Here is a 27,632-nt window from a genome sequence, read left to right on the forward strand (position 1 = left end):
GACTGCAGGGGGCGGTGCTGCCACAATGGTGCCATGGCTCGCAGCAGCAGCAGGGCCACTGGGCTTGCAACCCAGAAGCATGAGATTTTACTAGATCTCTCACCACGGCGGTTGAAACCCCTCCGCGTGCAGTGGCGCCAGGGATGAACCGCGGTGCTGCAGCAAGGGCGCCGAGGGCACGGCTCGGCACGCACAGCCCAGCGCACACTCGGCCACAGAGCACACAAGACGCACGGACCGCGCACACCCCGCACACCACATCACACCGGGTCGCGTACGACGCGTTATGCACAACCCGCAGCGCGCATACCTGTGCGTGCGTTTCCGTGTGTGTACGTGTGTAAGTGTCTACGTGTCTACGTGTCTACGTGCGTGTGTACGTTCACTCCCTTTTGTAAAGTTCCCCCCACCGTGCAGAACCCAATCGTGTTTCTTAAAAATAAACTCCAAATGCTGACCACTAGTACCGTGCCAAGCAGGGTCGTGGGGCGCGTGGGCCTCGGAGTGTACCTGTGTGTGCGAGTGTGCAAATGTCTGTATGTCGAAGTCTGTGTGTGTATGTCGAGGTTTGGGTTTGTGTGTGTGTTGCCTGTGTGGGTCTGTCAGTCTGCTACAGCAGAGGTGTAGAGAATTCCCATAAGACCTACGTCTGTGCTTTATTTACCAGGTCAAGGCCTATGATACCATGGATAGACCAGGGCTCTGGGTTATTCTTTGTGCTTTCGCGGTCCCTGACCCTCTGCTCACAATCATTTAAAGGCCTTCGTGGTCATGGCCAAGCCTGGGTAAACCTGTGGGCGGGAGCCAGAGCCATTCCCTGTTCACCTTGGGGTACACAGGGATGTCCCCTGGTCCCCACACGATTTAACATTCTGTGACCACGTAGTACGAGACGCTGTCCATGGCTGTACCGGAGGAATTTCCACCTGGCACATATACAATGGGTGGCTGATCGATGCGGTCAAGGGATGGCTTTCTCTTGGTCAGCAATGTATGCATGCTGATGATCTGGTAATTACTGTTCACTCCTGAGAAGAGGTTGGAGCCGTTACTGCTAAACCTTAAGGATGCTGCTATGAAATGGGGCCTTACCATCAGCCCCACAAAAACAAAGGACTTTCCTGAGCGTTTTATGTTCCCCAAACACTCCACCCCCTCAACTTCCCATGAGTGTTGGGCCGTTTGTGAAGAGAGTGGAGACGTTTCCGTACATGGGCAGTGTTTATGACCAGCTCCGGTTTGGCAACGGTCTCCAAAGAAGTCGAGCAGTATAATTATCTTTTCATTCGCTGTGTGAGAGCTAATCTGGCCTATCGCTCCATATGAAGCTCCGGGTCTTTTCGGCCACTGTTAGGTCCTCCCTTCTCTATGCTTGCGAAACGTAGAGCTCTTTAAAATAACATCTGCACCGGAATTAAACATTTAGACTAGCCTGCCTACGATCCATCTTGGGTTTTGCCAGACTGGACCGTTTGAGTAGCTCACAGATCGTTGAGGAATCTGGACACAGTCACACAATTGAGCTGCGTTGGCTGGGTCATGTAGCCCGCAAGCCCAGCCCACCGCATGCCCAGCCCACCGCATGCCCAGCCAGCTTCTGCTTGGCCAAATAGAGGGGGCTAAATTGGCGCGGCACGGGCTAGGGAAGAGATGGACTGATGTGGTACAAAATTATTTATGGCCGAGTGGATTTTCTGTTGACTGGTGAGAGTGGTTTCAAGATCGGCCTCTGTGGGGGAGGTTCACGAAGGACGCTACTGAGCAATTGGAGGCAGTCGGCCTCCAGCAACAGCGGTGCGCAGCGCAACAACGAGCGGAGCGCCGGGCAGCTGGACGTAGAGACTGAGCACAGCGAGGAGCCCAGGTGGTGAATCTGCCAGTCATCTCGGCCAGTCATGGCACCTGCCGTGACCTGCCAGCGAGCCTTCAACACTTCACGTGCACTCAGCCTGACACAAGTGCCGTGGCAATGTCACCACGAAATCTGTGAATGTAGAGGTCTATTTGCGTGTATGTCTTTGTTGTGCATGTCTGTGTATGTCTGTGTATATATGTAAACGCCTTAAAGAAAGTGCCTGGTGCGGTGTGTAAATATCAGCACTGGGGCGAGACGCGAGAGGCCGCGTGTCCTATTGGCCTCAGTCGGTGCTCGCTCGCAGCACTTGCCTTGCTCCAACAGTCTCTTCAGGGCTATAGGGGGGACCTTTGTCTTTGTGTCAGTATTCTGGCACGGACCCCACCCCACTTACCCCCCCCCCCCCCTTCCACCGCCCCCCACACTCGCAGACGCCACAAGATGATGAAGAAGGGGAACTCTCATCCATCGCGTCTGCTGCTTAAATAAACCATCAGCGCCGCGTTATCCGGCCTCGCAGCGCGCACCGCGAGCATCCATTACCTGCGGCAGCTGGGGAGGGGGGGGCACAGGTGAGCGGGGGCACGCACCCCATTCATCACGCACGTGCCCCCCCCCCCCTCCCGTTATTTATTGTTTAATTATCAGTTGGAGGGGGAGAAAGCGAGAGCGATTCCTCCCGCGTGATTCACGAATAAAAGTGCCGGGCAGCGCGCTGCACATGTCCGTGTTGTTATGTTTGTAATTAATGTGGGGGGGGGGGCTGTGGGGGTAATGGGTGGGGGGCTGTGGGGGTAATGGGTGGGGGGGGGCTGTGGGGGTAATGGGTGGGGGGGGAGAGCGTGGGGGGGGGGGCGCCGACTCGTTGGGTTCGCGAGAACGTTGGGCACGCCGGCTCGCGAGCATCACGAGCGGGGTGGCTGGGATCAGCGGGGCTGTTCGAGCCTCCGAGTCGTTATGATCGGGGGGGGGGGGGGGGGGGCAGCCTCTCGAGACAGGGGGGCTACTCCGCACCCGCTCCGCCCTGCCCCCACTCTCGCCCCCCACTAATTATCCGGGTTAATTGCTCGCGTTAATGGCGCGGCGGAGCCAAGCGCTGACAAAGACCCTTGCGCTCACATGAGTGGAGCGCCATGTCTGGGCTGGGAGGCTGGGGGGGTGGGGGCTGGGGGGTGGGGGCTGGGGGGCTGGGCGGGAGGCGCCGGGGATACTCGTTTCAATCCACCCAGAAACACCGGACGGAGTCTCAAGACTTTTTCCCCGGAGGGTCCTGCTCCATTGGGATGGTTGGACAATGTGCGTGTGAACCCCGAGACAACCCCTGCAGCACCCGCACGAGGGGGTCGTGTCCGCACAGCCTCGTTCACCGGCCCACTTGCTGTACTGCTGCCGTCTCCTGCACGTGACACGTCGTAGACACACGTGTTTGGGAGTCTCGCACATCTCTGTGTGATCCGACAACCCTCGCCTCCACAACGCCACGAGCTGAGTTGAGACGGAGACGAGGGGGGGGGGATGGGGCGGGGGGAGGAAGACGGAGAGGGGGCGCAATGCAGAGTGCGTGATGGAGAGGGGCGAGGGAAGATGTAGATGGGGAAAGAGATTAAAGGAGGTGGAGGAAAGAGGGAAGGCGGTGAGGGAGGGAGGGCGGGAGGCGGGGGAGGGGTCGCTAATGCGCGGCGTGGCCGCCTTTGTCTTCCGTCCCGCAGAGCGCGGGGCCCGGGGGAGCCGAACCCCCACCGCTCCCCCCGCGGGATGTCGACGGGGGGATGGCGAGCACGCTACGGAAAACGGAGGAGGAAAGGGTTGAGAATACAGACGGTGTGTGGTGGTGGTGTGTGGTGGTGGGGTGTGATGGTGGTGTGTGGTGTGTGGTGGTGTGTGGTGGTGTGTGATGGTTTGTGGTGGTGTGTGGTGGTGTGTGGTGGTGTGTGATGGTTTGTGGTGGTGTGTGGTGGTGTGTGGTGGGGTGTGGTGTGTGGTGGTGTGTGGTGGTGTGTGGTGGTGTGTGGTGGTGTGTGGTGATGGTGTGTGGTGGTGTGTGATGGTTTGTGGTGGTGTGTGGTGGGGTGTGGTGGTGTGTGGTGGTGTGTGATGGTTTGTGGTGGTGTGTGGTGGTGTGTGGTGGGGTGTGGTGGTGTGTGGTGGTGGGGTTTGGTGGTGTGTGGTGGTGTGTTGGGGTGTGTGATGGTGTGTGGTGGTGGTGTGTGTGTGGGGTGTGTGGTGGTGGTGTGTGGTGGTGATGGTGTGTGTGGTGTGTGTGTGGTGGTGGGTGGTGGTGTGTGGTGTGTGATGGTGTGTGAAGGTTTTTTTACATGTTTGTGATGGTGTGTGATGGTGTGTGATGGTGTGTGATGTTGATGGTGTGTGATGGTGTGTGATGGTGGTGTGTGGTGGTGTGTGATGGTGTGTGATGGTGGTGTGTGATGGTGTGTGATGGTGGTGTGTGGTTGTGTGTGATGGTGTGTGAAGGTGTGTGATGGTGTGTGAGTGGTGTGTGATGGTGGTGTGTGATGGGGTGTGATGGTGTGTGATGGGGTGTGATGGTGTGTGATGGTGGTGTGTGATGGGGTGTGATGGTGTGTGATGGTGTGTGATGGTGTGTGAGTGGTGTGAGTGGTGTGTGATGGTGTGTGATGGTGTGTGATGGTGGTGTGTGGTGGTGTGTGATGGTGGTGTGTGGCGGTGTGGGATGGTGGTGTGTGATGGTGTATGATGGTGGTGTGTGGTGGTGTGTGTGGTGTGTGATGGTGTGTGATGGTGGTGTGTGGTGGTGTGTGGTGGTGTGTGATGGTGTGTGATGGAGTGATGGTGGTGTGTGATGGTGTGATGGTGTGATGGTGTGTGATGGTGGTGTGTGTGGTGTGTGATGGTGTATGTTGGTGTGATGGTGGTGTGTGTGGTGTGTGATGGTGGTGTGTGGTGGTGTGTGATGGTGTGTGATGGTGGTGTGTGGTGGTGGTGTGTGGTGGTGTGTGGTGGTGTGTGATGGTGTGTGATGGTGGTGTGTGATGGTGTGTGATGGTGGTGTGTGGTGGTGTGTGGTGGTGGTGTGTGGTGTGTGATGGGGTGATGGTGTGTGATGGTGTGTGATGGGGTGATGGTGGTGTGTGATGGTGTGATGGTGTGATGGTGTGTGATGGTGGTGTGTGTGGTGTGTGAGTGGTGTGTGATGGTGGTGTGTGTGGTGTGTGATGGTGTGTGAGTGGTGTGTGATGGTGTGTGATGGTGTGTGATGGTGGTGTGTGTGGTGTGTGATGGTGTGTGATGGTGTGATGGTGGTGTGTGGTGTGTGATGGGGTGATGGTGTGTGATGGTGTGTGATGGTGTGTGATGGTGGTGTGTGATGGTGTGTGAAGGTGTGTGATGGTGTTGTGTGATGGGGTGTGATGGTGTGATGGTGTGTGATGGAGGCGAAGGCTGTGGGCATGAAGACGTAGACGAGAAAATCTGCAGACGCCCCCCCCACCCCCTTCCCCCTCCCCCCACGTCTCTCCGCTCCGCGTCGTTACCGCCGAGTCCTCCTCTAATTAAAATCACAAAACCTCGATCTGATGCTGTTTCACGCCACCTCCCCTCCCTCACCTCTCTCATCCCCTTCACTCTGCCCCCACTCCTCGCCTCTCGCTCTCTCCCCACTCCCCACTCCTCGCCTCTCGCTCTCTCTCCGCTCTCTCCCCACTCCTCGCCTCTCGCTCTCTCCCCACTCCCCACTCCTCGCCTCTCGCTCTCTCGCCGTCTTTGCTTCAATTCCGTCTCGCGCAGGAGGCGCTGGGCTGGGAAGGACGCGGAGGGGAACTCGCCCGTGCGTGCGCTCGTGTACGCATGTGTGTGGTGTGTGTGTGTGTTGTGTGTGTGTGGTGTGTGTGTGTGGTGTGTGTGTGTGGTGTGTGGTGTGTGGTGTGTGGTGTGTGGTGTGTGGTGTGTGGTGTGTGGTGTGTGGTGTGTGGTGTGTGTGTGGTGTGTGTGTGTGGTGTGTGTGTGTGGTGTGTGTGTGTGGTGTGTGTGTGTGGTGTGTGTGTGTGGTGTGTGTGTGGTGTGTGTGTGGGGTGTGGAGTGTGTGTGTGTGGTGTGTGTGTGGTGTGTGTGTGTGGTGTGTGTGGTGTGTGTGTGTGTGTGGTGTGTGGGTGTGTGTGTGTGTGGTGTGTGTGTGTGGTGTGTGGGTGGTGTGTGTGGTGTGTGGAGTACGTGTGTGTGAGTACGTGTGTGTGTGTGGTGTGTGTGAGTACGTGTGTGAGTACGTGTGTGTGGTGTGTGTGTGTGAGTACGTGTGTGTGAGTGTGTGTGTCTTTTTGTGTGTACGTGTGGTGGAGCCAGGATATTCAATCTTTACCCTCGGGGCTCCTCCAGAAACAACAAAAAGCCACTATGGATGGCCATGTGGAATGTTCGAACGCTCACTGCGGCAGAGAGGCTGCCACTCCTCTGTCGGGAGCTCGACCGGTACCGCCTGGATCTCTGTGGCATTCAGGAGGTCAGGAGCCAGAGCTGGTCCACCGGCCACCATGAGGGGTGGACAGTCCTCTACTCAGGGCAGGAGACTGCCAAACAATGGGGAGTGTCTCTTCTTCTGAATAAAATAATGAAGGGGGCATGGGAGCGTGGCGATGAGGTGTGGAAAGCTGTAGGCCCCAGGCTACTTTGGGCTCGCCTTCCCATCAACCGGAAGCGAGGAGTGGTGGTCGCGGTTACTTATGCCCCCGCCGAAGACGAATATCCGTGGAGGGATGCAGGCAAGGCCGATGAGTCAGATGCCTTCGATGACTTGTCACAGGTGCTGGCTAAAGTGGCCCCTCGGGATAGAGTCATCTTGTTGGGTGACTTCAATGCCCGAGTTGGTCATGATGCTGGCACCTGGTCTGGAGTGATTGGAAGGCATGGGTCAGATCAGCTCAATAACAACGGTAGGAGGCTGCTAGATTTTTGTGCAGCCCATGGGCTTGTAATTACCAACACGCTGTTCTGGCATCAGCGCATCCACACAACATCATGGATGCATGCCGGGTCCAAGCAAGAACATCTGCTGGACTACATAGTGACGGACCAGCGGATGCGAGCCCATGTCCTTGACACCAGGACCTACCGTGGAACTGATCTGCCCTCTGACCATCGACTAGTCATCTGTAAGATGCGCCTGCCATTCTTCCACTCCGGTGGTGGGTGTACATCCAGGACCCCATTCAACCTAAGGTGGCCTGGTCTCAGCTAGCTAATGGAAGTTGCAAGCGATAATTTAATCATCGCTTGCGGCTGGGGTTGGCATCGTCACCCACTCCTCCAGATGTCGAGGGGAAATGGGCGAGGTTTAGGACTGTGACTCATACAGCTGCAATGGCTGTTTGGGTACGTGGTCCAGACCTCCCCAGAAACCCTGGCTGACAGAGGAGGTGTTCAGGATGGTTGAGAAAAAGCGACAGGCCCACTCTAATCGTCTACAGCATTCCACGTCAGAGAATGATAAGCCCCAGGCGCTGCAAGGATGGGTGGTGGTCGCGGGTTGCTGAGGAGATGGAGTCTGCCTCAATGGCCTGCGATCACGAATCCCTATTTAACTGCATCAAAAAAGTAACCTGCAGCGCCACACCTATTACCATCAGTAGGGGAAAGAACGGTGATCCAATCTCCGACCCCCAGGAACAGGTTTGCAGATTTGCTGAGCACCGGGCAGAGATGATCCCCAAGCAAAATGCTGAGGGAGGGTGGCGTTTGTAAGCAGACTGCCCTACATGACATCATAGCAACAGTCTTGGCCACTGGATGGGTTCCGCAGGATTGGAAGGATGCCCTGATGGTCCCCCTCTTTAAGAAGGGGGACCGCACAGACTGTAACAACTACAGGGGCATCTCACTCCTCAGTGTGCCGGGAAAGGTCCTGGCAAGGATTATTCAACATCACCTTGCTAGGCACGCTGAGGAGAGGCTTGCGGAGCCCCAATGCGGTTTCAGGAAAGGGCGGTCCTGCACAGATGCCATATTTTCTGTCCGTCTGTTACAGCAGAGGTGTAGGGAATTCCAACAAGACCTACATCTCTGCTTTATTGACCTGGTCAAGGCCTATGATACCATCAGTAGGCCTGGGCTCTGGGTTGTTCTTTGTGCTTTTGGAGTCCCTGACCCTCTGCTCACGCTCATTAAGGACCTTCATGATGGTGAGCGGCCCCGGGTAAAACTACACATTATTTAACATCTATTTTGACCACGTAGTTCGTGAAGCCTTCAATAGCTGTACCGGAGGAATTTCCATTTGGTACAGATATAATGGGAGGTTGATCGATGCCCGGGTGCGGTCAAGGGATGGCTCCATATTGCTCTGTTATGTTATGTATACCGATGATCTGGTAATTGCTGCTCACTCAGAGGAGGAGTTGGAGCCGCTGCTGCTGCTGAACCTGGAGCTTGCCACCAAAAGGTGGGGCCTTACCATCAGCCCCACCAAAACTAAGCACCTGCCTGGGGATTTTGTACCATCGGACACTCCACCCCCACAACTCCCAATCGGTGATGGGGCAGTTGTGGAGAGAGTGGAGAGTTTCCCATACGTGGGCAGTGTGCTCATAACCGGCTCCGGTTTAGCAGCAGAGGTCTCACTCCGAATCAGTCGAGCGGCATTATCTTTTCATCGGTTGCATAACGCTGTGTGGAAGCTACCTGGTCTATCACTCCACACGAAGCTTCAGGTCTTCTCGGCCACCGTCATTCCCTCCATTCTCTACGCTTGCGAAACGTGGACCCCCGTTATGGAACATCTTCGCTGGTTAGAACCATCTAGGCTGGTCTGCCTACGATCCATCCTGGGTTTAACCAGGCTGGATTGTGTGAGGAGTTCACAAATTCTTGAAAGATGTGGACAAAGTCCCATCGGTGAGCTCCTCCGGCAGGCAAGGCTGCGTTGACTGGGTCATGTAGCCCTTATGCCCAGCCACCGCATGCCTAAACAGCTTTTGTTCGGCTGGATCGAGGGGGCTAAATGGGCGCGGCACGGGCTGGAGAAGAAATGGAGTGATGTGGTACAGGAGGACGTGGAGCTGAGTGGACTTGCCGATGACTGGTACCAGCTGTGTCAAGATCGGCCTCTGTGGAGGAGGCTCGTGAAGGATGCTACTGGGCAGTTGGAGGCAGTCGCCCTCCAACAACAACGGAGGGCGGAGGAGCGACGCTCACAACAACGAGCGGAGCGCCGGGTGGCTAAAGCACAGCAAGTTGGCACAGTAGGGGGCACAGGTGGTGCATCAGCCAGTCATCTCAGTCAGTCGATCTGTGGCACCTGGGTCTGCCCCGTGACCTCCTGCCGGCGGGCGTTCGACACTTCACGTGGCCTCAAGGTGCACATGGCCTGTCACAAGCGTCGTGGTGACGTCACCACCATTTAGTGGCGAATGGCGGTTGTTGTTGTTGTTGTTAGCGTTCTGCGCTGTGAGCGCTAGTGAAGCGCTACAAACTTGGGCTGAACGATTTTTCTGAAAGATATTGCGATTCACTGTGTAATAGATGTAAAACGTGATGGAGAATTACCACGTGATACCATCAAAATATGAACTGCTCTATATATTCTAATGCAAGGATGAGAACTTAAAATATATGAATTGCTTCCAACATGTATTTATTAAAATGTTTTAATTGAAATAGAACAATCAAACATAGAACAATTGTTTAGTTAAATAAATAAAGTTATAATAAAACAATTCCAATAAGAAAGTAAAATGACTTTTAAAATCGCAAAAAATCTCAGCCTTTGCGATTTGCTAATCGCATTGTTTCAAATTGCTATTTCGATTTTAAATCGATTAATCGTTCAGCCCGACTACAAACTCGGCAACACGGGTTCGATTTCGGCACACGGCCACCAACACCAGTGACGTTTATCTGCATCGGTTCTGAGCCTACCCCAGTCTCCAATGAGTACCTGGTGCAATGTGTGCACATCGCCACTCGGGAGACAAAGGCGGCCGGGCGTGGTGCTGTCCACACCATCCACGCGAGTGCCGTGCCGGCCTTCATAGGTGCTCGCTATAACAGCACTTGCCCCAACAGTCTGTGAAGGCTACACGGGGGATCTTTGTGTTTTATGCCCCCCCCTCTCCACCGCGCCGTGGGGGTCATTAGCGCGACGCGGAATTGCAGATTAATTAAGAGCGCGTGAGCAGACCAAGGAAAACAGAGGCGATACGGATCCACAACAACATAGTCATCAATATTAATAACCAAAGTGCAGCGATATTAATAACCAACATCACCGGCATCGTCATCAATCTAGATCACATCACCACGAACCAGAGATCTGCTATCAACATCAGTCACCAACATCATCGACATCCCGACCTGCAGCTCAATCGTCAGCGTCATCGACATCAGCCCCCACCTCGTCACGAACAACACGAGCCATGCTGCACCCCACCTCGTCACGAACAACACGAGCCATGCTGCACCCCACCTCGTCACGAACAACACGAGCGACATCGTCCCCACCAGCATCAGCGACTGAATCGACATCAGCACCGATGCCATCATCAAGAAACGTGACAAATTCACATGAACGTCGAGCAAAACAAGTATCGGCATCGTGACCACGCCATCAACATCATCACCATCTTGCCGACATCAACAATCAGGGGGGGGGGGGAATGTTCCCACCGCCCTTCCCGGCTCCACTCATCCGAGTCAAGGGGATGATGCGGATTTCGAGGGCGGGCGGACGAGGGTTGGGTAAGGGGAGCAGGTTAATTGGGCCCTAGGGGTAGCTTAACGCGTAAGGGTCGGGATCTAAAAGTGGCTGCCCCCCCTCGTCCCCTCCCCGCTTTGATTCGGAGCGGCGCTCAATGACAGCCCCCCACCCCCGCCCCCCCACCCCCGTCTCCCACAGGCCCCACCCCACCCCCACCCCCCACCCCGCCCCCACCCCCCACCCCGCCCCCGTCTCCCACAGCCCCACTCGACCCCCGCCCCTGGCATCGCCGCCGTGCGTCCTTAGAAACGGGGCGGGGGTGGGGGTGGGGTGGGGGCGGGGTACTCGGTGACCCGCCGCAGAGGCCATGGTCTATCCACTGCTGGACGTAGACACGTGGGCTAGATTGGAGAAGACCGGGCGAGTGAGCCGCGTGCTACTGATTGGTGGGACAAGTGAGCGCGCTTGGGAAGGGCACGGCGCTCGAGTCGTAATAATCTGAGCCCCAGTTTACGATCCAGCAGAGGCTCAGCGGGTGTCGCGGCTCGCTTACACGCGGCTCCTGCCACACCGGGGGATGTTCCGCCAATGCCTCTGCATTGGCCGTGCGTGGTTGTGGCAGTGGCAGGAATCCCGAGAGCCCGGAGACGTCGCGCTCAGAGGTTGCGCATCGCAGGGCTCACCCACCCACTCGCCGTACGAGCTCTGCCAAGCTCGCAACAATCCGTGGGTTTGGCCGTTGCGCAAATCTCTCAGCGGCCCACCAACCCTCGTCTCCAAAGTGGATTCACTTCATCCTGGCGGACGAACACTGCCTCGCTACGGACTTGCCACGTGGGGACTGGAGGCCTGCCACGCGTGGAGGATTAGCGGCGTGTGACGCGGCGAGGTGTTGTTTTTGCACTGATTGCTCTTTGCCATCTCACTTTGTTTTATTTGTTTGGCTTTTGTCATTGCGGTGACCCAGGGCACTCATGCAAACTCCTCCACCCTGGTCTCTTGACTTCTCGTCCTGCTTACACACAATACTCACGAAGCCTCATGTAACGTTTTGATATCCAGTCAGGAGATTCTGGAGATACGCCCATCACCTCCCGTCCAGCGGCACACATGGGAACATTGCTCTATATATATACAGTACAGCCAAGTACGGAAGACGTGGAGTAAATTTTAGAGGTGTGTAGGTGTGTGTGTGTAGGTGTGTGTGTAGGTGTGTGTGTGCAGGTGTGTGTGTAGGTGTGTGTGTAGGTGTGTGTGTAGGTGTGTGTGTAGGTGTGTGTGTGCAGGTGTGTGTGTAGGTGTGTGTGTGTAGGTGTGTGTGTAGGTGTGTGTGTAGGTGTGTGTGTAGGTGTGTGTGTGCAGGTGTGTGTGTAGGTGTGTGTGTGCAGGTGTGTGTGTAGGTGTGTGTGTGTAGGTGTGTGTGTAGGTGTGTGTGTAGGTGTGTGTGTGTAGGTGTGTGTGTGTAGGTGTGTGTAGGTGTGTGTGTAGGTGTGTGTGTAGGTGTGTGTGTAGGTGTGTGTGTAGGTGTGTGTGTAGGTGTGTGTGTAGGTGTGTGTGTGCAGGTGTGTGTGTAGGTGTGTGTGTGTAGGTGTGTGTGTAGGTGTGTGTGTGTAGGTGTGTGTGTAGGTGCGTGTGTAGGTGTGTGTGTGTAGGTGTGTGTGTAGGTGTGTGTGTGTAGGTGTGTGTGTAGGTGTGTGTGTGCAGGTGTGTGTGTAGGTGTGTGTGTGTAGGTGTGTGTGTAGGTGTGTGTGTGTAGGTGTGTGTGTAGGTGCGTGTGTAGGTGTGTGTGTAGGTGCGTGTGTAGGTGTGTGTGTGTAGGTGTGTGTGCAGGTGTGTGTGTGTATATGTGTGTGTGTGTAGGTGTGTGTAGGTGTGTGTGTAGGTGTGTGTGTAGGTGTGTGTGTGCAGGTGTGTGTGTAGGTGTGTGTGTGCAGGTGTGTGTGTAGGTGTGTGTGTGTAGGTGTGTGTGTAGGTGTGTGTGTAGGTGTGTGTGTGTGTAGGTGTGTGTGTAGGTGTGTGTGTGCAGGTGTGTGTGTAGGTGTGTGTGTGCAGGTGTGTGTGTAGGTGTGTGTGTGTAGGTGTGTGTGTAGGTGTGTGTGTAGGTGTGTGTGTGTAGGTGTGTGTGTAGGTGTGTGTGTAGGTGTGTGTAGGTGTGTGTGTGTAGGTGTGTGTGTAGGTGTGTGTGTAGGTGTGTGTGTGTGTAGGTGTGTGTGTGTGTGTAGGTGTGTGTGTAGGTGTGTGTGTAGGTGTGTGTGTAGGTGTGTGTGTAGGTGTGTGTGTGCAGGTGTGTGTAGGTGTGTGTGTGTAGGTGCGTGTGTAGGTGTGTGTGTAGGTGTGTGTGTGTAGGTGTGTGTGTGAGTGTAGGTGTGTGTGTAGGTGTGTGTGTGCAGGTGTGTGTAGGTGTGTGTGTGTAGGTGCGTGGGTAGGTGTGTGTGTGTAGGTGTGTGTGTGTAGGTGTGTGTGTGAGTGTGTAGGTGTGTGTGTAGGTGTGTGTGTGTATATGTGTGTGTGTGTAGGTGTGTGTGTGTAGGTGAGCGTGCAGGTGTGAGTGTGTGTGAGTGTGTGTGTGTAGGTGTGTGTGTGAGTGTAGGTGTGTGTAGGTGTGTGAGTGTGTGTGAGTGTGTGTGTGTGGAGGTGAGTGTGTAGGTGTGTGTGTGTGTGGAGGTGAGTGTGTAGGTGTGTGTGTGTCAGTGTGTGGAGGTGAGTGTGTGTGTGAGTGTGTGTGTAGGTGTGTGTGTGTGAGTGTGTGTGAGTGTGTGTAGGTGTGTGAGTGTGTGTGTAGGTGTGTGTAGGTGTGTAGGTGTGTGTGTAGGTGTGTGTGTGTAGAGGTGTGTGTGTGTAGATGTGTGTGTGTGTGTGAGTGTGTAGGTGTGTGTGTAGGTGTGTGTGTGTGTGGGCGGGGGTGTGTGTGTAGGTGTGTGAGTGTGTGTGTGTAGGTGTGTGAGTGTGAGTGTGTGTGTAGGTGTGTGTGTGAGTGTGTGTGTGGGGGTGTGTGTGTGTGTGAGTGTGTGTGTGTGTTGGTGTGTGTGTGAGTGTGTGTGAGTGTGTGTAGGTGTGTGTGTGTGTAGGTGTGTGTGTGAGTGTGTGTGAGTGTGTGTAGGTGAGTGTGTGTAGGTGAGTGTGTGTGTGTAGGTGAGTGTGTGTGTAGGTGTGTGTGTGTAGGTGTGTGTAGGTGTGTGTAGGTGTGTGTGTATGTGTGTGTGTGAGTGTGTGTAGGTGTGTGTGTGTAGGTGTGTGTGTGTAGGTGTGTGTGTGTCTGTGAGTGTGTGTGTGTGTAGGTGTGTGTGAGTGTGTGTGTGAGTGTGTGTGTGTAGGTGTGTGTGTGAGTGTGTGTAGGTGTGTGTGTGTGTAGGTGTGAGTGTGTGTGTGTAGGTGTGTTTGTGTGTGTGTAGGTGTGTGTGTGTGTAGGTGTGTGTGTAGGTGTATGTGTGAGTGTGTGTGTGTAGGTGTGTGTGTGTGTGAGTGTGTGTACGTGTGTGTGTGTGTGTGAGGTGTGTGTGTAGGTGTGTGTGTGTGTGAGTGTGTGTGTAGGTGTGTGTGTCTATATGTAAATATTTTGAGATTTCAGAGCCTCGCGCCCCGCGGCTCCTCGGAGCTGATTGATGGCAGCGACTGCCGCGGATTTATGAGGCCAGTGCAGTCGGTAGGATGTGAAAGTGCGCGCGTGTGCGTGAGTGCACGTCGGTGTGGCGGGGTGTCTGCGTGTGGCGGGGGCAAGTGCATGTTCGCGAGCACCTATGCGGGAGATCTTTGTCTGTGAGTGTGTTTACTTTGTGTGTGCGCACGTGTGTGCGCACGTGTGTGCGCACACTGTGTGTGTGAGCGCGGCTCCCATCATCATCGCCTGGCGCGCGCTATCCATCGCGAGACGAGGCGATAACGCGCACACAACGACAAAGGTCCCCCGTGTAGCATTAGCAGGCGTTTGAGGCAAGTGCTGTTAACGAGCACCTATGGAGGCCAACGCGGCACACGATGGGGTGGCGAGCTTCACGCTCGGACGCCTTTGTCTCCCCAGTGCTGACGTTTACACTCACGCATAGGCACGGTCACTCCCACGTTCACTTGGGCAGAGAGAAACTTTGATCCCACCCTCCCTCCCCTCTCTCCCTCCCCTCTCCCCTCCCTCCCCTCTACCCTCCCTCTCCTCTCCCCTCCCTCCCCTCTCTCCCCGCGACCCCCGTCGTCTCGAATCTCCCGTCCTCACCAGCCTGTGAGCCCTACCTGGTCTCGACCAATCAGAGGCCTATGCAGAATTCACCTGCAGGCTCTCAGCCAATGCGAGCTCGCGATTCACAACATCCTTCTGAGCCTCGTGATGGAGCAACAGTGACGAGGGCGGGGGTGATGAGGGGGGTGCACGCGCGGGGTGGTGGGGGTGGAGCGGGTTCACGCGCAGGTGAATCGAGGCAGCAGCAGCAGGGGGCCTCCCCGTCTTACCCCATCCAGCACTTCCTCCTCCCACCTCGTTCTCACCCCCAACCTCTCATCTCCCCACTCCCTCCCAGGAGCAGGTGGATTGCGTCATCACTGGAGCCACGCCCCTCCTCGTCACTCCTGCGGGGGTGGGGGCGCGTCACCCCCCTCCCCCACCCCCCTCCACTCCGTCACCCCCCACCCCCACCCAGGCCTCGCGTTATTCTCGGAGCCGAGGTGTGCAGAGGGAGGGGGGTTGTTGCAATCAACACGACGGGTGGTGCATTGCGTGTGACAGTGTTCATTGGACAACTTGCACTCGCATTCACTTGTGTACACAGGTAGTGTAATGTGCGGCGCGTGCAGGTGCGGAGCGTGCAGGTGCGGCGTGTGCAGGTGTTTATTTGAAATGGTCCTGGGCCTCCTGCAGGTCGACTCTGACTCAAGCGATTACCTGGTGCGACGTGTCAAACTCGCCACGAGGGAGACAAATGCGGTCGGGCGCGGCGATGGCTCTTCTCGGCTGTCCCGTGCCGACCTTCACAGGTGCGCGCTCACAGCTCTCGCGGACTGCTCAAGGCTACACGGGGGCATCCTTGTTACAGTTGTGGGCTCTCGCCCGCTGATTTAAAGCCTGTGAACGAATGGCGAATGTCTGTATACGTGCACAGACGTGTGTGTGTGTGTACACGTGTACGGGAGTGTATGTACACACGTGGCCTCAAAGTGCACCTAGCCTGGCACAAGCGTCGTGGTCACGTCACTGCCACATCGTGGCGAATGGCGGCTGCTGTTGTTGTTGTTGCACACGTGGGTAACACGTGTACAGGGGCGTGAGTACACATGGAGGTGTGTACACAGGTGTGCCACCTTTGTTCAGGGAAGTCAACGGCTCGCGTCACGTGACCTTTAACGAGGCTGGTACCATGGTGAAGGGCGCGTGGGGGGTTCGTGAGGGGTTTGTGTGCGTGCGGTCCGTGATTATCCTTGACGAGCCTTTTGCCCACCCAAGGAGGGGTGCATTGCAGTAAATCTGAAACTTGCAAGCGAAAAGCAGAGCGCGACGTGATATTCATTGCATCAATTCGTGTGCAATTTGTAAGGGCGCGGTGACGCAGACCTTTTTCATGTGAAGGTTCTAATCCCTTGTTCATCATGACGTCCTTTTTACTTCGATGTCTCAACAGCGTGACGGAGACCACGTGACGTGAGGGTTCTGCCTTTGTCGTGAGGGCTGTGAGTTGACGCCGAGGAGGGGGGAGGAGGCGCCTCAGCCCATGTGGAGTGACGTCAGCCGCTTATTATTCATGGCGGAGGGTGCTCCATGTGGAGTGACGTCACCTGCTCATGATTATTAATTAGGGGTGGGGGGGTGTCCATTTGGAGGACGTCATCTGCTCACGAATATTAATTAGGGGGGCTGGTCGATGTGGAGTGACGTCGCGAGCGTTGCACACAGACATTCTTGGCTCATTATAGGTCATAATAATGGAAGGGGGGTCCATTTAGAGGACGTCACCTCGTCATGATTATTAATGAGGGGGGCTGTTCGATGTGGAGTGACGTCACTTGCGCATGATTATTAGTAAGGGGGGGGGAGTACTCCATATTGAGTGACGTCACCCGCTCATGATTATTAATGAGGGGGGCTGTTCGATGTGGAGTGACGTCATTTGCGCATGATTATTAGTTAGGGGGGGGAGTACTCCATATTGAGTGACGTCACCCGCTCATGATTATTAATTAGGGGTGGGGGGGTGTCCATTTGGAGGACGTCACCTGCTCACGAATATTAATTAGGGGGGCTGGTCGATGTGGAGTGACGTCGCGAGCGTTAAGGACAGACATTCCTGGGTGATTATAGGTATTTGATGTGACCAGGAGATCAACTAAACCCACACAACACTGCCTCCGTTTGCAAGGGCTACCTGGGTAACATAAACTCAGAATGTATCTCTGTGAGAGTGAGAGATCACGTCCTGTCTGTGTGTGGGATGATGTATGTGTCTGTCTGTCTGACAGTGGGGGGCTCCCCCCCCCCACGTCCCACACTGGCACGTCCGCTCCGCCTTCTCGATCCCACCTCCTTCCCAGTTCCCCCACGCGGTCCACACCCCCTCCCCCAAAGGCCATCACTGACGGGAGGCATTATCAGCTGCCATTTGCATGACAATAGCCGCGCTTAAATCAGCGGCGCGGTCACGTGCGGACGCGTTCCGACTGCGCGATTCCAAAAAGGAAAAACACGTGTCGGGTTTTGGGGGGCGGGGGGAGAGGAGGAGGGGGGGTCTGTAAATGGGATGGGGGGGGGTGTTGGGGAGCTGTAGGGATAGAGAGAGTGGGGGGCGGACCCGGCCCCTCCCATCTTCCTCGAGTCTTTAATTGAAACGAGTCGCACCGTTGGCCGCCGTCTAATTTAAGTGGCGCGGCCCGCCAAGACGGAGGAGTCGGGAGCCGCTCTCTGATTTCGCCAATTTAAGGGCTGCGGAGGCGCGGGTACGCGTCCTGAGAGCTAATGGAGTGCCCCCCCTCCCCACTACCACCCCCACGATCCTTTACCCCCGCCCCCCACAACTGCCCCCCCCCCTCTGCCCCCCACCGCGGGACCCCCCCCCCCCACCCCGAGCCCGGGGCGCGTGCGGTAATTGGATTCCGGGCGCCGCGGGGTAATGAGTCGGGGTTCAGCGAAATTCAGACGCGGGACCCGCAGCCCGCACCCCCTCACCCCCCCAGCCCCCACCCCCTCACCCCCCCAGCCCCCACCCCCTCACCCCCCCAGCCCCCACCCCCTCACCCCCCCGCTGCAGCCCGAGTCGTAGACACGGGGCCCCCCCACCCGCCCCTCCCCAGCACTGTTACAGCAAAGTACAGCACACACTGCCCCCCCCCACCGCGAAAACATCACAGCAAAATCCACTTGGCGCGTGCCCACACGCATGAACCCGCGTGTACATCGGTGTTCACACACACACACGAGGTGGTGGGTGGCCAGAACCACGCCCGGCCGCCTTTGTCTCCCTCGTGGCGATGTTTTACGCATCGCCCCAGGTACTCATTTGAGGCTGAGTCGACCTAGGGAAGGCGCACGACCCACACTCAAGACACACATGCACATCAGACACACGCATGCATGCACACATTCCCGCCAGAAGTGTGTACACACACACACACCTGCAAATGCGCGTTCCAGCCACGCACACCCGCACACCAGCTCAGGCACTCCACCCCACCCCCCACATTGCACACCGCACATTCCGCACCCACCAACACGCCACGCGTAGCCCGCACCCCCCCCCCCCCCGCGTGTTAAGGAAGTCTCGCTCTGTTTCCGCGGCCTCGGAGAACAATGGGGGAAGGGGCGATGCTTCTGCTACTGCTGCTGCTGCATCAGCTGCTGCTGCTATTGTTGTTGCAGCTGCTCTCGTTGTTGTTGCTACTGTGTTGATATGTTCGCCATGTTGTTGTTGCTGGTGCTGCTATTTCCGGGTTGCTTTGTTGTTGATGGGCTTTGTGCTCCCATCACCACCCCCTGGTGGGGGCTTGGATTGGGGGATGTGTGGGTGGGTCGTGGTTGAGGATCCAGGATCTGGGTTAGGGGTCAGGGTTAGAGTCCGGGACCGGCTCCCGGTCTCCTGTCGAGTCACAGGTGCCATGCCCCCCCCCCTCTACCCCTCCCCCCCAGGTCCCCTGACCCCCACCAGATCGTGACTTTACCACCCGTAACTCTCGCGCCGCTATCGCGATCAATCGCCTCTTTCATGCATCGCGCCGATCAATCGGGGAGTGGGGGCCGGGGGGGAGTGGGGGCCGGGGGGGAGTGGAGGGGAGGGGTGCAGAGGTCGCGTTCAACTCGAACGCTGACGCCGCCCCCTGCTGGAGGAGCAGCGGGGGCGGTCAGACTGCCCCCAACACCAACAACACCACCACCACCACCCGCTCCCCCCCGGGGCATCGAGGAGGTCCGCGTCCCCTCGTCCTGCAAGCGAAGGAAGCACAGCAGCTCACACGTGGTGACGTCTTGGGACCCCCCCCCCCGCCACCAGCGATCAGGGTTACAGCAGGGGTAGTGGTGGTCTGGGGCACAGGACACGGGGGGGGGGGGGGTATCCAGGACAAGGGAGAAGAGAAAACATGGGGATTGAGATAGCAGGGGGACTAGGAAATGGATGTCTGGGAATGGTAAGGGGGCTCGTGACGAAGGGGACTGCAGTGTCGATGGGCATGGAAGCTCAGGTCCTGAGGGGGGGGGGGGCTCCCCACAACCCCCCCCCCCACTGCTCCCCACGCCATGGGAGCCCAGTCCCTCCCGAGCCCCCGGCCAGTTCCCAACACGGCACGTGCTCCAGTACAGACGGCTTTTATTAAAACACATTGTCACAATTCCTCGCCTGTATAAATCACTGCTTATAAAATTAGACTTTAACATTTTTAAAATATAGACTCTGCTTTTCAGAGACATACGAACGATTTTTCATGTGCTGAATGGTTTGATTTTTTTGTTCCCTTTGAAGGGAAGGAACTCAACGTGCACCCTCCTGTGTAAATCTGCCTGTCAGCTCTATCAGCACAATCTAAAATATGCATTAGCACTTTCCTCCAAATTTAAAATGTCGGGGTTTATGCAATAAATCGCACATTTAAATAAACTCCCGTAATATGTCATAATCATCAACATTTGAAACACGCATTAAAGGTGAATTATTAAAATATTAAATATTCTTTAAAACTTGTCACGGTGTCCTGTTCTTGCAAAATCCCACGAATTGTAGGCGGCGCGCGCTGGCGTGCGAGCGCTTCACGTGCGAGCGCGTCGCTGCATGTTGGTATGCGCTGGCGTGCGCGTCGGCGTGTGTGCTAGCGTGCACGTCGGTATGCTACGCTATGGTGCGAGATGGTGTTGGTCGTGTGTTGGTGTATGACTGTACGTGTTGGTGCGTATGTTGGTGTGTATGTTGGTACGTGAACGTGTTGGCGTGTGCGCGAATCAAGCCGTGTGGATGCGAGGAGTGTGTGTCCAGTGCCGAATGTTGACACTCGGAGGTGAGGAGGAGTGAAGGGGGGCGGCGGGGGTGGTGTCTCCCGCCCCCTACAGCACGATCTTGAAGGAGCTGTAACGCGCAGAGCAGAGGGCTTCTCGTTAGACGCACGGTAATGAGAGCCCGCAAATCCCAGCCACGCGCCGACCAGCTGAGGGGTCGCGTAGGGCGCGGTAGTGGTTGGTGGGGGGGGGTAGCGTTTCACACGGTGCGGGGTGCAGCGCAGGATGCAGCGTGCGGTGCAATGTGATGCGTAGTGTAGTTCAGCATATTCTGTATAGTTTATGGAGTGTAGTGTGTGGTGTCGTGTATGGTGTGTGGGATGTAATGTTTGGTGTAATGTGTGGTGTAGTGTGTGAGGTGTGTATTGTGTGTAGCATTTGGTAGGTGGGGTGTATTGTGCGGGGTGTAGTGTGCATCATGTTTGGTGTATGGGCTGTAGTGTGTGTGGTGTGTATGTAGTGTATGGTGTGTGTGTGTGTGTAGTGTGTGGGGTGTAGTGTGTGGTGTGCGGGGTGTAGTGTGTGGTGTGCGGGGTGTAGTGTGTGTCGTGTTTGGTGTATGGGCTGTAGTGTGTGGTGTGTGGGGTGTAGTGTGTCGTGTGCGGGGTGTAGTGTGTGGTGTGCGGGGTGTATTGTGTGGTGTGCGGGGTGTAGTGTGTGGTGTGCGGGGTGTAGTGTGTGGTGTGCGGGGTGTAGTGTGTGGTGTGTATGTAGTGTGTGGTGTGCGGGGTGGAGTGTGTGGTGTGTGTGGTGTGTATGTAGTGTGTGGTGTGTATGTAGTGTGTGGTGTGTATGTAGTGTGTGGTGTGTATGTAGTGTGTGGTGTGTGTGTGGTGTGTATGTAGTTTGTAGCGTGTGTGGTGTGTATGTAGTTTGTAGTGTGTGTGGTGTGTATGTAGTTTGTAGTGTGTGTGGTGTGTGTGTAGTGTGTGGTGTGCGGGGTGTAGTGTGTGTGGTGTGTGGGGTGTAGTGTGCGGGGTGTAGTGTGTGGTGTGCGGGGTGTAGTGTGTGGTGTGCGGGGTGTAGTGTGTGGTGTGTATGTAGTGTGTGTGGTGTGTATGTAGTGTGTGTGGTGTGTATGTAGTGTGTGTGGTGTGTATTTAGTGTGTGGTGTGTGTGGTGTGTGTGGTTTAGTATGCAGCTCCCACCTGCTGAAGTCCGGTGATTTGGTGATAACGTGCTGGAACTCAGACAGGTTCACCGTGCCGTCCTGGTCAATGTCGGACTCCACCAGGATCTGTGAGGCACATTATCACGTGACTACAGGACACACGATCGCGTGACTACAGGACACATGGTCATCTCGCTAGAAGCACGAGCACGTGATTTATCTCGATCACGACTCTACACGTTGATTTGTTATACCGCGACACACTCTACGCACCACGCGCCGCACACCGCACACCGCACTGCCTGCTGCACACCCAACACCGAGGCCTCATTTCTGATCAATTCAACCGGAGTTTCCAATTACACCGGGGTGGGACAGAGGGCGTGTGGAAGTCCGATGTGACTCCAAGCGGAATTAGGAATTAACGCCCTCGCACGGCTTTTGTTCAGCGCCAGAGAGACGGGGTTTTTGCCAGCGTTAAGAGCGGCGACTCGGCACGGATGAGCAATCTGTATTCCGCCACCGCCGCCCGCGTCAGCCGGGCTGATCGTTTTGCATTTGGGAGCCGTAAGCTCAGCAGTGCAGCCTCCGTCCTCGGGGAAGTGTAAATCCCTGAAACGAGCCGTGTTCTTTATGTTTTTCTTGGGGAAAGAGAGTTTCGGTTGTGCCGGAGGGCAGCGGCAGTGGCGGCTGCGGGGGCCCCGCACGACCCTCGCCGCGCGGTGAACGGCCGTGGCCCCTCTTGCGTCACCCCCCTCTCCTCAACGACGTTTTAGACGGCGCCTTCCCGTGGACTCGGCGCGCGCTCCTCCAAAACGAGCTGTGAGTGCGCGAGGTAGACGGCTCTCCCGAGTGGGCGAGGGAACCCTCAGAAGACACTTTACAAATCACAACAGCGGCAGCATGCGCGTGCACGTTCATGCGAGCTCTAGCGCAAGTGAGCGTGCGAGATAGCACAAGTGCGCGTGCTATTGCGGGCGCAAGTGAGAGCGCGATGTGTAAGAGAGTGTGCGATTGCGTGTGCGGGCAAGCGTGCGAGCACAAGTGCAAGCGAGTGTGTGATTGCGTACGCTGCTGTACGTGTGTGTTCAAGTGTGAGTGTGTGTAGATCCTCGATAATAGCACTTGTCCCAACAGCTCCTTTCAAAGTCTTTGTCTTGTCTTTATTGGTGCTAGTGCATCTTTGTACTAGTGCGCGTGTGTGCTCATGCGAGCTAGTGAGCGAGCTAGTGAGTGAGCCCATGAGCGAGCCAGTGAACGAGCTCACGTTCTGGATGAGCTGGTTCATGTCCTCCTCCGACAATGCGTTCTCGTCGCCCGTGAGACACATCACCAGCCTCTTCAGATCTTCACTGTTGAGCGTCCCGTCATCGTCGAAATCTGTGTAACACCAACCACAGTGGCTCAACCAAACCTACCACGGCTCAAACACCTCACCCTCCTGCACGCCACGACAACCGCTCGTGGAACCACCCCCTCTTTGCCGGCACCACCGCCGCCGGCAAATGCCTTCGCGTCCCTGCTCGCAACACCGCGGAAATCTCACCGAAAATGCGAAAGGCGTAGTAGGCCTTGACCTCCGGCGTGGCAGAGTCGCTGAAGGCCGACAGCAGGTCGAGAAAATCCTCAAAGGAGAGGGCGCACTCCTCGCCCCCCACCCCGCTCGCCGTGCTGAACACGCGGCAGATTCGCTCGCGGAACGGGTTCGCCTGCGCACCGTCCCGTCACGGGGTGAGGGGGAAAGGCCGATTTAGTAAGAAGACTCGCACCAGTCCGGTCGCGGGGCATCACAGACGCTGACTCCACTCGCCCCTCTCGCTCGGCCTCCCACCACGCCGCACGGCACCTCGAAGCACCCACCTCTCACCACCGACTTCTCACATCTCATGGAACCTGTTTGCCATTCCCTGGTCACCACTGCCATTGTACTTCTTACCACTCACCCCTTGTCACATATACCCCTCTCAGCATAGCTCATGACGCCATCCCACAAGACTTCACAAAACACCCCTCACCACAGGTCGTGAAGCCTCAGCCCACTCGGATAGCTGGAATGGCACCACACAGTGGCAGGGGGTGACCGCTTGTGATCCGTTAGGGGGAGGGGGCCTGGTTGGTGTCGTTACCTTCAGCTCTGGCATCTCCACGAGGGTGCTCATCTTGACTATGGCCGAACCGATGTTGACCGTGTGATTGTCCACCTTGGGGTCTCGCGCCATCTCCAGAAACCGGCGCTCGGCCCTGCACGCATGGCCCGCAAACGCACGATGCGGCACACCGTGAAACGTCACAACGGCACTACAGTACACCTCCACGCTGTGCATCACAACACCACATTACCACGTCACCACACATCACACCACAAAACCACGCAGCTCCATAACACCGGCAGAACGACACGTCGTTACCACCACGCGCCACAGCACTCTCACGTGTCACCATTTGACAGATTATTGTCACTATGCGCCTCCATGATGCATGCCACAATGGATAGGAAGGGAACAGGGTGTGTGGGGCGGTGTCAGTGAAGTCGTGAGCGGTGCAGTGCGGGTCGAGGCGGCCGCACTCACATGAGGATCTCCTGCTTGGTCAGGAAGGTCAGCTCCTGCAACGGCACGGGCAACAAGGGGTCAGGGCATCGCGGGACACGCGGAGGGTGAGATGGGGTCACTCGGGTGCTGCGCCCCCTGTGTGTCCCACTGTGCGTCACTAACCCTGAAACACTCAAGTCACGACGGCATGAAAACGCCACCTCGGCCCCTACCCTCACAGCCTCACCAAAACACATTTGTCCTGCCGTTCCCTCGTGGCGTAACCCCTCCACACACACCGTAAGAGACTCATCACCCTTTCACACCAACTCTCTCAACCACACCCTCACCATAACATTAATTGTCTCACCAGGTGAGAACTCCAGACAAGAATAGTTTCATTTGACCTTGGTCACCAAAGTGTAAAAAGCAATAACATAAAAAAACGTAAACCATATATCTCAATGACATCGCCCTCGCCGTCATTCACATGCTCCGTCATTCACATGCTCACCATGACGCCCTCACCAACACCCTGCCGCTCCACTCGCCTTCATTCCTCACCATTATTCACTCACTCAACAGCGTCATCACCATCCACTTCCCTTCCTCCCTCGCTCGCTCGTCCACACCCGGGGGGCAGTTACACAAATTAGCCAACCTCACAGTCAACATTGCGCCATCACCCTCACAGCACACACCAGGCTGGCGGGGGGGGGTGTCGTTTGAAGACAATTATCTCGGGTTTACAGTTTGCAGCTTTTAAGAACACGGATCATCTGTGGAACACGCCGGGTGGTTTGAGCCTGTGATCTCCCCCCCCTCTCCGTCTCCCCCCCCCTCCGTCTCCCCGTCTCTCTCGGCGAGCGCCATGAAGACGAGGGCCTCGTAGCTCGTCCCGAATGGGTCGAGCGCCGGGGCCGCCTTCACCGTCGACCACGGGAGGTGGACGAATTCGTCCACCTCCCGTGGTCGACGGCGGCGCTCGTTCGAGAGCCGCACCGCGAGCCCAGGAATGATGACGTCACATCTAAAGTGGCTGAGAGGCACGTCAGACGAACACCACCACCTCACCCCCATCACTCACCCCTCAGCCAGATTCGCTCCCTCACCACCACACAAAACTCCATCCCTCACCACCACACAGACACCATCCCTCACCACCACACAGACTCCATCCCTCACCACCACACAGACTCCATCCCTCACCACCACACAGACTCCATCCCTCACCACCACACAGACTCCATCCCTCACCACCACACAGACTCGCTCACTCACCACCACACAGACACCATCCCTCACCACCACACAGACTCCATCCCTCACCACCACACAGACTCCATCCCTCACCACCACACAGACTCCATCCCTCACCACCACACAGACTCCATCCCTCACCACCACACAGACACCATCCCTCACCACCACACAGACTCCATCCCTCACCACCACACAGACACCATCCCTCACCACCACACAGACACCATCCCTCACCACCACACAAAACTCCATCCCTCACCACCACACAGACACCATCCCTCACCACCACACAGACTCCATCCCTCACCACCACACAGACACCATCCCTCACCACCACACAGACTCCATCCCTCACCACCACACAGACTCCATCCCTCACCACCACACAGACTCCATCCCTCACCACCACACAGACACCATCCCTCACCACCACACAGACTCCATCCCTCACCACCACACAGACTCCATCCCTCACCACCACACAGACACCATCCCTCACCACCACACAGACTCCATCCCTCACCACCACACAGACTCCATCCCTCACCACCACACAGACTCAATCCCTCACCACCACACAGACTCCATCCCTCACCACCACACAGACTCCATCCCTCACCACCACAGACACCATCCCTCACCACCACACAGACTCCATCCCTCACCACCACACAGACTCCATCCCTCACCACCACACAGACTCCATCCCTCACCACCACACAGACTCCATCCCTCACCACCACACAGACTCCATCCCTCACCACCACACAGACTCCATCCCTCACCACCACACAGACACCATCCCTCACCACCACACAGACACCATCCCTCACCACCACACAGACTCGCTCCCTCACCACCACACAGACTCCATCCCTCACCACCACACAGACTCCATCCCTCACCACCACACAGACTCCATCCCTCACCACCACACAGACACCATCCCTCACCACCACACAGACTCCATCCCTCACCACCACACAGACTCCATCCCTCACCACCACACAGACTCCATCCCTCACCACCACACAGACTCCATCCCTCACCACCACACAGACTCCATCCCTCACCACCACACAGACTCCATCCCTCACCACCACACAGACTCCATCCCTCACCACTACACAGACTCCATCCCTCACCACCACACAGACTCCATCCCTCACCACCACACAGACTCCATCCCTCACCACTACACAGACTCCATCCCTCACCACCACACAGACTCCATCCCTCACCACCACACAGACTCCATCCCTCACCACCACACAGACTCGCTCCCTCACCACCACACAGACACCATCCCTCACCCGTCACATCTGTGAACAAGAGCTTCAGAGCTCATCGGATTCCTCCAGAATAAACACGTATTATGATTCTCAAATGATCCTCAAATATTATGATTCTCAAATGAGCGACACTCATCTCACCCACCTTTGCGGACATTCCACGTTCATATGGCAGAGGTCAATCTATCCATAAAACTGTTGGCTTCCCACGAAGTGGTACTCGTTTTATTCAGCACACAGGAATGATGATGATTGAAGCGAGTCTCGAACGAGCTGCCGTTGTGGCCTAACTCTCCCTCACCCCGCCATCCTTCAACTCATTCACCATTACCTCACCTCACTCACCCTCACCTCACCCATACCTCACTCCCCTTATCCAACCTCACCTCACCACCCTCACCTCACCCTCACCTCACCCTTACCTCACTCACCCTCATCTCACTCACCTCACCCACCCTTACCTCACCCATCCTCACCTCACCCTTACCTCACTCACCATCATCCACCCTCACCCTCACCTCACCCTCGCCTCACCATCCTCACCCTCGCCTCACCTCACCACCCTCACCTTTACCTCACCTCACCACCCTCACCTCACCTCACCACACTACCTCATCTCACCCTCACCTCACCACCCTCACCTCACCACCCTCACCACCCTCACCTCACTACCCTCACCACCCTCACCTCACCACCATCACCTCACCACCATCACCTCACCACCCTCACCTCACCACCCTCACCTCACCCTTACCTCACCACCCTCACCTCACCTCACCACCCTATCCTCACCCTCACCATCACCTCACCATCACCTCACCACCCTCACCTGGTACTCCGTCAGCTCCTTCGCTCCCAATTGACTCGAGGCTTGGCCCATTCCGCTTGTTTACTTGTTGACGAAGTTATTAACTTGTCGTTTACTCGCTGGTGTGGTTGTTTACGCGTCGTTGTTGTTATTGACGACAACAATAACAACAATGAGAATGTTTTTGTCGCGAGAGTAAAACTTTGAAGTCGCCTCGACTCCTGACGCAGGCGCGGCAGAGGGACGCGGCCGCTTCCTGGTGCCGGGCTACCGCGCGCATGCGCAGTGCGCGCCAGGGGCCCCGCCACGCGACTCATCATCACGGTCACCCCACCCGCGCCACGGCAGATAAATTCGATACCAGATTGTGGCGAAATACTTCATATGGCGCTGCTGTCTTGGCAGTGGTGCGCAAATAACTCAATAAACTAAAAGGATTCGTCAATCGCAGCCGGGGCCTTAAAAGTTACAACGTATAAAAGTAGGCGACGTTTTAGGCGATGGCCCTTCGTCATGGCACGCTATTGACCAATGTGTTGAGTGGTATTCAATAGTTATCTGAATTTGTGTCGCGTGTGTGCTTACACAAAGTCCTCACGATGTCGCTCAACGATGATTACACAGTGTGTGTATGTGTGAAACCAGCAGTGGTTGTC

At 56.3% G+C, this 27,632-nt stretch overlaps 1 protein-coding gene across 3 annotated transcripts; it reads right to left on the reverse strand.

Moving 5' to 3' along the window:
* Nucleotides 1-19,274: 19,274 nt before the first annotated feature.
* On the reverse strand, nucleotides 19,275-27,263 carry CIB1 (calcium and integrin binding 1). Of its 3 annotated transcripts, none has more exons than XM_078592635.1 (7): nucleotides 26,998-27,263; nucleotides 23,653-23,687; nucleotides 23,209-23,323; nucleotides 22,629-22,791; nucleotides 22,350-22,462; nucleotides 21,120-21,208; nucleotides 19,275-20,041 (listed from the first exon to the last, which is right to left on the reverse strand). In XM_078592635.1, exons 1-7 carry the CDS (start codon nucleotides 27,046-27,048, stop codon nucleotides 20,020-20,022), a joined length of 588 nt encoding a protein of 195 aa, XP_078448761.1. In that variant the 5' UTR covers nucleotides 27,049-27,263; the 3' UTR covers nucleotides 19,275-20,019. The 3 variants fall into 3 exon arrangements, with proteins under 3 accessions (XP_078448761.1, XP_078448763.1, XP_078448762.1); XM_078592637.1 differs by lacking the exon at nucleotides 26,998-27,263 and adding an exon at nucleotides 24,178-24,242; XM_078592636.1 differs by lacking the exon at nucleotides 26,998-27,263 and adding an exon at nucleotides 24,128-24,203.
* Nucleotides 27,264-27,632: the final 369 nt, after the last annotated feature.

The sequence above is a fragment of the Lampetra planeri genome, chromosome 3, assembly GCF_965212315.1.
Source record: "Lampetra planeri chromosome 3, kcLamPlan1.2.h2, whole genome shotgun sequence".
Taxonomy (NCBI): domain Eukaryota; kingdom Metazoa; phylum Chordata; class Hyperoartia; order Petromyzontiformes; family Petromyzontidae; genus Lampetra; species Lampetra planeri.